Here is an 11,580-nt window from a genome sequence, read left to right on the forward strand (position 1 = left end):
CATTGAATACAAGTATATTTGATTCTGTTTACATATAGAAGTATAAACTCATAATATAACAGTGTATTCACATTGAGTACAAGTATATTTGATTTTGTTTACATGTAGAAGTATAAACTCATAATATAACAGTGTATTCACATTGAATACAAGTATATTTGATTCTGTTTACATGTAGAAGTATAAACTCATAATATAAAAGTGTATTCACATTGAATACAAGTATATTTGATTCTGTTACATGTAGAAGTATAAACTCATAATATAACAGAGTATTCACATTGAATACAAGTATATTTGATCCTTTTTACATATAGAGGTTAAAACTCATGGTATCACAGTGTATTCACATTGAATACAAGTATATTTGATTCTAGTTACATGTACAAGTTAAAACTCATGAAATCACAGTGTATTCACATTGAATACAAGTATATTTGATTCTAGTTACATGTACAAGTATAAACTCATAATATAACGGTGTATTCACATTGAATACAAGTATATTTGATTCTGTTTACATATAGAAGTAAAAACTCATGGTATAACAGTGTATTTTCATTGTATACAAGTATATTTGATCCTGTTTACATATAGAAGTAAAAACTCGTGGTATCACAGTGTATTCACATTGAATACAAGTATATTTGATTCTGTTTACATGTAGAAGTATAAGTTCATAATATAAAAGTGTATTCACATTGAATACAAGTATATTTGATTCTGTTACATGTAGAAGTATAAACTTATAATATAACAGTGTATTCACATTGAATACAAGTATATTTGATCCTGTTTACATATAGAAGTTAAAACTCATGGTATCACAGTGTATTCACATTGAATACAAGTATATTTGATTCTAGTTACATGTACAAGTATAAACTCATAATCTAACAGTGTATTCACATTGAATACAAGTATATTTGATTCTGTTTACATGTAGAAGTATAAACTCATAATATAACAGTGTATTCAAATTGAATACAAGTATATTTGATCCTGTTTACATATAGAAGTTAAAACACATGATATCACAGTGTATTCACATTGAATATTAGTATATTTTATCCTGTCTAAATGTAGAATTATAAACTCATAATATAACAGTGTATTCACATTAAATACAAGTATATTTGATTCTGTTTACATGTAGAAGTATAAACTCATAATATAACAGTGTATTCACATTGAATACAAGTATATTTGATCCTGTTTACATATAGAAGTATAAACTCATGGTATCACAGTGTATTCACATTGAATACAAGTATATTTGATTCTGTTTACATGTAGAAGTATAAACTGATAATATAACAGTGTATTCACATTGAGTACAAGTATATTTGATTCTGTTTACATGTAGAAGTATAAACTCATAATATAACAGTGTATTCACATTGAATACACGTATATTTGATTCTGTTTACATATAGAAATAAAACTCATGGTATAACAGTGTATTCACATTGAATACAAGTATATTTGATCCTGTTTACATATAGAAGTAAAAACTCATGGTATCACAGTGTATTCACATTGAATACAAGTATATTTGATTCTGATTACTTGTAGAAGTATAAACTCATAATATAAGAGTGTATTCACATTGAATACAAATATATTTGATTCGGTTTACATATAGAAGTAAAAACTCATGGTATAACAGTGTATTCACATTGAATACAAGTATATTTGATCCTGTTTACATATAGAAGTAAAAACTTATGGTATCACAGTGTATTCACATTTAATACAAGTATATTTGATTCTGATTACATGTAGAAGTATCAACTCATAATATAAGAGTGTATTCACATTGAATACAAGTATATTTGATTCTGTTTACATATAGAAGTAAAAACTCATGGTATAACAGTGTATTTTCATTGTATACAAGTATATTTGATCCTGTTTACATATAGAAGTAAAAACTCATGGTATCACAGTGTATTCACATTGAATACAAGTATATTTGATTCTGTTTACATGTAGAAGTATAAACTCATAATATAACAGTGTATTCACATTGAGTACAAGTATATTTGATTTTGTTTACATGTAGAAGTATAAACTCATAATATAACAGTGTATTCACATTAAATTCAAGTATATTTGATTCTGTTTACATGTAGAAGTATAAACTCATAATATAACAGTGTATTCACATTGAATACAAGTATATTTGATCCTGTTTACATATAGAAGTATAAACTCATGGTATCACAGTGTATTCACATTGAATACAAGTATATTTGATTCTGTTTACATGTAGAAGTATAAACTGATAATATAACAGTGTATTCACATTGAGTACAAGTATATTTGATTCTGTTTACATGTAGAAGTATAAACTCATAATATAACAGTGTATTCACATTGAATACACGTATATTTGATTCTGTTTACATATAGAAATAAAACTCATGGTATAACAGTGTATTCACATTGAATACAAGTATATTTGATCCTGTTTACATATAGAAGTAAAAACTCATGGTATCACAGTGTATTCACATTGAATACAAGTATATTTGATTCTGATTACTTGTAGAAGTATAAACTCATAATATAAGAGTGTATTCACATTGAATACAAATATATTTGATTCGGTTTACATATAGAAGTAAAAACTCATGGTATAACAGTGTATTCACATTGAATACAAGTATATTTGATCCTGTTTACATATAGAAGTAAAAACTTATGGTATCACAGTGTATTCACATTTAATACAAGTATATTTGATTCTGATTACATGTAGAAGTATCAACTCATAATATAAGAGTGTATTCACATTGAATACAAGTATATTTGATTCTGTTTACATATAGAAGTAAAAACTCATGGTATAACAGTGTATTTTCATTGTATACAAGTATATTTGATCCTGTTTACATATAGAAGTAAAAACTCATGGTATCACAGTGTATTCACATTGAATACAAGTATATTTGATTCTGTTTACATGTAGAAGTATAAACTCATAATATAACAGTGTATTCACATTGAGTACAAGTATATTTGATTTTGTTTACATGTAGAAGTATAAACTCATAATATAACAGTGTATTCACATTGAATACAAGTATATTTGATTCTGTTTACATATAGAAGTAAAAACTCATGGTATAACAGTGTATTTTCATTGTATACAAGTATATTTGATCCTGTTTACATATAGAAGTAAAAACTCATGGTATCACAGTGTATTCACATTGAATTCAAGTATATTTGATTCTGTTTACATGTATAAGTATAAATTCATAATATAAAAGTGTATTCACATTGAATACAAGTATATTTGATTCTGTTACATGTAGAAGTATAAACTCATAATATAACAGAGTATTCACATTGAATAGAAGTATATTCGATCCTGTTTACATATAGAAGTAAAAACTCATGGTATCTCAGTGTATTCACATTGAATACAAGTATATTTGATCCTTTTTACATATAGAAGTTAAAACTCATGGTATCACAGTGTATTCACATTGAATACAAGTATATTTGATTCTTGTTACATGTACAAGTTAAAACTCATGAAATCACAGTGTATTCACATTGAATACAAGTATATTTGATTCTAGTTACATGTACAAGTATAAACTCATAATATAACAGTGTATTCACATTGAATACAAGTATATTTGATTCTGTTTACATATAGAAGTAAGAACTCATGGTATAACAGTGTATTTTCATTGTATACAAGTATATTTGATCCTGTTTACATATAGAAGTAAAAACTCATGGTATCACAGTGTATTCACATTGAATACAAGTATATTTGGTTCTGTTTACATGTAGAAGTATAAGTTCATAATATAACAGTGTATTCGCATTGAATACAAGTATATTTGATTCTGTTTACATGTAGAAGTATAAACTCATAATATAAAAGTGTATTCACATTGAATACAAGTATATTTGATTCTGTTACATGTAGAAGTATAAACTCATAATATAACAGAGTATTCACATTGAATACAAGTATATTTGATCCTGTTTACATATAGAAGTAAAAACTCATGGTATCTCAGTGTATTCACATTGAATACAAGTATATTTGATCCATTTTACATATAGAAGTTAAAACTCATGGTATCACAGTGTATTCACATTGAATACAAGTATATTTGATTCTAGTTACATGTACAAGTTAAAACTCATGAAATCACAGTGTATTCACATTGAATACAAGTATATTTGATTCTAGTTACATGTACAAGTATAAACTCATAATATAACAGTGTATTCACATTGAATATAAGTATATTTGATTCTGTTTACATATAGAAGTAAAAACTCATGGTATAACAGTGTATTTTCATTGTATACAAGTATATTTGATCCTGTTTACATATAGAAGTAAAAACTCATGGTATCACAGTGTATTCACATTGAATACAAGTATATTTGATTCTGTTTACATGTAGAAGTATAAACTCATAATATAACAGTGTATTCACATTGAGTACAAGTATATCTGATTTTGTTTACATGTAGAAGTATAAACTCATAATATAACAGTGTATTCACATTGAATACAAGTATATTTGATTCTGTTTACATATAGAAGTAAAAACTCATGGTATAACAGTGTATTTTCATTGTATACAAGTATATTTGATCCTGTTTACATATAGAAGTAAAAACTCATGGTATCACAGTGTATTCACATTGAATACAAGTATATTTGATTCTCTTTACATGTAGAAGTATAAGTTCATAATATAACAGTGTATTCACATTGAATACAAGTATATTTGATTCTGTTTACATGTAGAAGTATAAACTCATAATATAAAAGTGTATTCACATTGAATACAAGTATATTTGATTCTGTTACATGTAGAAGTATAAACTCATAATATAACAGAGTATTCACATTGAATACAAGTATATTTGATCCTGTTTACATATAGAAGTAAAAACTCATGGTATCTCAGTGTATTCACATTGAATACAAGTATATTTGATCCTGTTTACATATAGAAGTTAAAACTCATGGTATCACAGTGTATTCACATTGAATACAAGTATATTTGATTCTAGTTACATGTACAAGTTAAAACTCATGAAATCACAGTGTATTCACATTGAATACAAGTATATTTGATTCTAGTTACATGTACAAGTATAAACTCATAATATAACAGTGTATTCACATTGAATACAAGTATATTTGATTCTGTTTACATATAGAAGTAAAAACTCATGGTATAACAGTGTATTTTCATTGTATACAAGTATATTTGATCCTGTTTACATATAGAAGTAAAAACTCATGGTATCACAGTGTATTCACATTGAATACAAGTATATTTGATTCTGTTTACATGTAGAAGTATAAGTTCATAATATAAAAGTGTATTCACATTGAATACAAGTATATTTGATTCTGTTACATGTAGAAGTATAAACTCATAATATAACAGAGAATTCACATTGAATACAAGTATATTTGATCCTGTTTACATATAGAAATAAAAACTCATGGTATAACAGTGTATTTTCATTGTATACAAGTATATTTGATCCTGTTTACATATAGAAGTAAAAACTCATGGTATCACAGTGTATTCACATTGAATACAAGTATATTTGATTCTGTTTACATGTAGAAGTATAAGTTCATAATATAACAGTGTATTCACATTGAATACAATTATATTTGATTCTGTTTACATGTAGAAGTATAAACTCATAATATAAAAGTGTATTCTTATTGAATACAAGTATATTTGATTCTGTTACATGTAGAAGTATAAACTCATAATATAACAGTGTATTCACATTGAATACAAGTATATTTGATCCTGTTTACATATAGAAGTAAAAACTCATGGTATCTCAGTGTATTCACATTGAATACAAGTATATTTCATCCTGTTTACATATAGAAGTTAAAACTCATGGTATCACAGTGTATTCACATTGAATACAAGTATATTTGATTCTAGTTACATGTACAAGTATAAACTCATAATATAACAGTGTATTCACATTGAATACAAGTATATTTGATTCTGTTTACATGTAGAAGTATAAACTCATAATATAACAGTGTATTCAAATTGAATACAAGTATATTTGATCCTGTTTACATATAGAAGTAAAAACTCATGGTATCACAGTGTATTCACATTGAATACAAGTATATTTTTTCCTGTTTACATATAGAAGTAAAAACTTATGGTATTACAGTGTATTCACATTGAATACAAGTATATTTGATTCTGATTACATGTAGAAGCATCAACTCATAATATAAGAGTGTATTCACATTGAATACAAGTATATTTGATTCTGTTTACATATAGAAGTAAAAATTCATGGTATAACAGTGTATTTTCATTGTATACAAGTATATTTGATCCTGTTTACATATAGAAGTAAAAACTCATGGTATCACAGTGTATTCACATTGAATACAAGTATATTTGATTCTGTTTACATGTAGAAGTATAAGTTCATAATATAACAGTGTATTCACATTGAATACAAGTGTATTTGATTCTGTTTACATGTAGAAGTATAAACTCATAATATAAAAGTGTATTCACATTGAATACAAGTATATTTGATTCTGTTACATGTAGAAGTATAAACTCATAATATAACAGTGTATTCACATTGAATACAAGTATATTTGATCCTGTTTACATATAGAGGTAAAAACTCATGGTATCACAGTGTATTCACATTGAATACAAGTATATTTGATCCTGTTTACATATAGAAGTTAAAACTCATGGTATAACAGTGTATTCACATTGAATACAAGTATATTTGATCCTGTTTACATGTAGAAGTATAAACTCATAATATAACAGTGTTACCGAGTTGCCATGGCAACTAGGCCGGGCTTCGCGCGCGCCTTTAATTACCCCCCTTTCTTCATCTATTGTTTATCTAATTCACGCAACCTTTTTCTTTTGTTTTTGCGTAAGTTATTGGATGACGTGTATTATTAAGGTACATAGCTAATAAATTTGTTTTCGGATATTCATAATTATCATTACCTTACTGGAGAGTGAGCCTTTAGGAAAATAAGAGAAGGAACAAGTTAGATTAGTTGATTAAGCCGTTTTATTTCTAGCCCTTTTTAAAGTTCTCGTAAATGCGCGCCATCTTTCTCTAATGCATTCCGGTAGGTCATCGTCCCAATCCGCTTCTTTACCAGGCCGCCCATCTTGCAAGATTATTTTTGATACGATGGTCACACAAGCCAAAATACCCAGTGGATCGAAGATACTCGCAACGGCGCTGGCGATTTGTCGGTTACTGGTTGCTTCCTGCCCGACGTTTAGTGTAAACGAAAAGATGTCAGATTCGCCTCGCCACAAAAGCCCTAGCGTCCTCTCCATCGGTAGTCCGTCCAGGTCGGCATTCATCTCTGGGCCAGCTCGCTCTTCGGGGGGAAAAGATGACCAAAGCTCCATCGATGAGGTCATGACATGTGTCAGTCTGAAGCCTCCTTTTTTTAGCAGCTCCGTCAAGCGATGACAATTCTTTCTGCGGTTGCGACGTTGTCAAACGAGTCAAGATAATTGTCGACGTAAAATTGGCAATGATCTTTTCTGAAACGTCGCCGTAAGCGGGATTGTCTTTTCCTGTTTGTCGTAAAACACACGCACACGACGTAGGGGACGAGGAAGCACCAAATATCTCAACCATCATCTGGAACTCCAATGGCGGGCCGCCACTACCTGGGCTGCTCCACAGAAAGCGGAATGCGGATTGATCCTCCTCCTTAACACGCACCTGAAGGAACATTTTTTCTATATCCATTGAGACAGCACAGGGTCGTACGCGGAAGATCACTAGTAGGTCATGAAGGTCGGTTAACAACGACGGTCCATTTATCAAGGCGTCGTTAAGGCTTACGCCGTTGTGTCGGCTGGCTGCATCAAACACTAGTCGTGGCTTGTCTTGCTTGTTTTGATGGGTTACCAGGAAATGCGGCACGTACCACGTCCTACCAATGGGACCTTCGAGTTCAGTTTTCGTCAAACGTCTGGCAAATCCATTCTTCATATTGGCCTCGATGGCTTTCGTGTAGCGACGACCGTGCTCGGCATATAGTTGAAATCGGCTCTCTGTTGCATACAACCTCCTGAGGGCGCTGGCAAGATTATTTGGGAGGTAGACGTCGTCCGACTTCCATGGTAGGCCAATTTCGTATCGATCGCCAAGATATCGAACGGTTGTCTCCAGTATTTTCAAGGCGCGTTTTTCTTGCTCGTTTGAGTACGCTTGACGCTCAGCTCTCGACGTGAAGAATTCTGGCGTCCACAGTTCTTGGATAGCCTCGTCGGCCTTGTCCTCTCGAAGCGATAAGGCTTGACAATTCTCTAGCCGTTCGCCCATACATGTGATTGGTATATCGCTGATCACAGACCAACCGAATTGTGTCAATATTCCGATGGGTTCCTCCTCGCTTAGCGTTCCGTTTTCCAGCTGCAGAAGTGCCTTTGGTACGTTGATTCCGATGAAGCAGCCTACTTGATTTGTATCAATCGCAGGGATGTCTAATTCGCGAAGATGAGGCCATCTCCTCTTCAGTCTCGGCCAATCCACGTAAACGTCAGCTACTTTCAACTTTGGCACCACCAAAATGCGCGAGATATTAAACGATGGTGTCTCTTTTCCACAAGGTGTAACGCGGCACCTAGAGGAACTCACTGGTATTTTCGGGTCATTTCCATGGAAGGTGGTTAGACGGCATTGTACCATCTTGCAGTTCAGTCCTAAAGATTCAGCCACTTCTTCGTGATTAAGGTCGTCGTGCACCCAGAGTCTATTAGGGCCAAAACAGTCAGCATCTTGTTGTTATTCCACACGGCGACCCACGCGTACAAGGGGAGCGTGATCATTCTTTGGGCGGTTCCGAGGCCAACCGCATTCACTTCTCCGTCTAGTCATTTTCTCGCCACTCGATCCGCTCCGTGGAGTAGGGTGTGGTGGCGTTGATTGCATCTTTGTATCCCGCAGATCGCGTCAGCCTTACGACATTCGTGGCTGCTGTGATTGCGGCCAAGGCAGCGGAAACAATTGCCTAAATCAAAAACTGTCTGCGCTCTTGATGTTGGTTCCATCGCGATGAATTTCGGGCACAACGTCAAGTGATGTCCTGGCGTTGTTTTGCAGACAGTGCACTTATTTTCACTTATCGTTTCTCCCTTTTCGTTCTGCGTCTCCTTCTCCTTTTCTCCAACAAAGTTTATCGTCGGCTGAAACGGCGGCGGTGCTCGACGCGGGGCGAAATTCGATATCCGCCGTGGTGTTGAGTAGTTCCCTTTTATTTCACGAATATTTTTAACGCTCATCATCTCCTCTTCGACCCAGACGTCTAGATCACGCAACGTGGGAGTCCGAGGTAAAAGTCGGTTTACGCGGCGTCCCCATCGCGCTACCATGGAAGGCGGAAGCTTGGCTACTATTCCGTTCAATGCAACACTGGAATTTAACTCATGGCCGTAGCCGGACGCTTCGAGGGTTGCTACTGCTCCATGCAGTTTGGCGGAGAAGTTGTCAACATCTTCTCCCTCCCGGATAGAAGGGAGTTCCATTAAACCCTGGATATAACTCCGGACGACCAGGTGGGGATGGCCGTACTTTCGATGTAATTCCTGCAAGGCCTCGCGATAAGCCATTGGGGCTGTGAGAACCTGGCTCATTCCTTCACGTAACCGTGGTGCTAGTCGCGAATGCAACATGGCCAATCGCTGCGCGTCCGAGTTGAAAACGTCGTGAACCATGCTTTTGAACGACTGAATGAACATTGGTCATTCCCTTGAGTCGCCACCGAATTGCGGAAGGTTTGGAAGCATGGCCATTGTAACAAGTTGCTGGCCTTCCGCCCCAGGCATCGGTGAGGTGAAGGGTTTGTAGATCCAGTCGTCTAAAACGAAGTTTTTGCTGACGTTGGTATCGACCGGGCTGCTGGATACATCGTTGTTCCGTTTCTGGATCGTGCTCTGGTCATCTGACTGGAAGTCTCCAGTGAACGTCAGTCTACCCGTCTTCTTTAAGGGCGTCGAATGCAGCCTTTGCTCTTTTTCAAATTCCTGGGCGGCGGCCAATTCCAGCTCCATCTCGCGTTCTTCTCTCGCTGCCTTGCGACGGATATCAGCAACTCTTCGTTCTTCCGCAATCTGGGAATCTTCAAGCTCCGCCTCGACTTTCCTTTTCCTAGCTTGGATATCGGCTTCAATTTGTCTAACACTCCGATTAAGTGGACCGTTGTCCTCCTTACTCTTTGAAAATTCTTCAATATTGGCCAACAAGTCTCTGTAAATTTTGTCCAATCCTTCACACCACTTATTCGATTTTGCCAAATCCTTATCTGCTGGGCGTATTTTCTCCGTGTAAGCAGTGTGTAGACCAGAGTTGCCGTGATCGAACTCAATTTTTGATCGAGATCAAACTCAAACTCAAAAATTGATCGATCGCTCAACTCATTTAAGAATGAGTTTGATCGCGATCAAACTCAAAATTTTTGATCGAACTCAAACTCAATTTTGCAATCAATATTTCTTACTGCACGCCATCTAGTAATAGTAAATATAATTAAGTGCTAAGAATGTTACTATTGAAGTCGTGCACTAGTGAAACTTTTTAGTCAAGCTGGACTAATTTTTACCGCGAAGAGATATCAACTTAACAACAAACATTTTGAAAAGTTACTTTTTTTTTAAGTCAACAACGTAATGCTAAATAATTGGTAAAATCAATAAATGGTTGAAAGAGTTAATCAATTATTTGTGTGTCGAATTAATTCTTTTGGCTTGTTCGATATAAGTAAAAATAAGGAAATTAACAAAAGAAAACGGTTTAAGTCTTAAATGAAAGCTCAAAGAACAAATATCTGTATAAATTTTACATTGTGTTTATTTTATTGACCGATAGATGGCGCAGGAAATTAATCGCGACGATAAGTTTGATCGAACTCAAACTCATTGTCAGTTGAGTTTGAGTTTGATCGAACTAAAAAAATTGATCGCACGGCAAGTCTGGTGTAGACGGATGCAATCGTTATACAACTCCTTTAAGTTGTCGCGGTGAACTCTGAGGACAGATTGTTCGCCATCACCTTCCATGTGGGCCGAGATGGTTGCTAGTAATCTCGTGAACTTCGCTTTTGCCGTCGTCCGAAGCCTCTTAATCACTTCGGGTCCCTCCGACTCGTTTTCGTCTAGTTCCGAGTCATCGGCGTCCGACATTATGCTGAAATCCTACGTGAGAAACGTTTATTTTACTTGCCTTATGGCCGAACGATTCTGTTTAACAATTACCGATACGATATTAGTTGACAGCGAGCGAGCCTTCCGGCAGTGCTACTTAATTCAAGGCGGCGAAGCCTGGACGATTCGGGTCTTTCCTTCAACAGACCTCGTTAACTTTGCGACTCGAATAACGTGCTTTAAATATTTCATTACCTGATGAACACGTATTGACTTGAGTCTGTACGATCTTGGCTCTTCGACTATTTTACTAGATATGTAGCTTGAGCCTCTATCCGTGTACCTGTAGAAATATCTGGTTAGCAACGAGTTCAATCTAAAGGTC

At 34.1% G+C, this 11,580-nt stretch overlaps 1 protein-coding gene and 1 pseudogene across 1 annotated transcript; both read right to left on the reverse strand.

Moving 5' to 3' along the window:
* Window positions 1-7,335: 7,335 nt before the first annotated feature.
* LOC116934945 lies at window positions 7,336-8,745 on the reverse strand. Its single transcript, XM_032942353.2, has one exon. The coding sequence runs from the start codon at window positions 8,743-8,745 to the stop codon at window positions 7,336-7,338; it is 1,410 nt and encodes a 469-aa protein (XP_032798244.2).
* Window positions 8,746-9,797: 1,052 nt separating this feature from the next.
* LOC123477567 lies at window positions 9,798-11,243 on the reverse strand (annotated as a pseudogene).
* Window positions 11,244-11,580: the final 337 nt, after the last annotated feature.

This window comes from Daphnia magna, unplaced genomic scaffold (assembly GCF_020631705.1).
Source record: "Daphnia magna isolate NIES unplaced genomic scaffold, ASM2063170v1.1 Dm_contigs092, whole genome shotgun sequence".
NCBI lineage: Eukaryota > Metazoa > Arthropoda > Branchiopoda > Diplostraca > Daphniidae > Daphnia > Daphnia magna.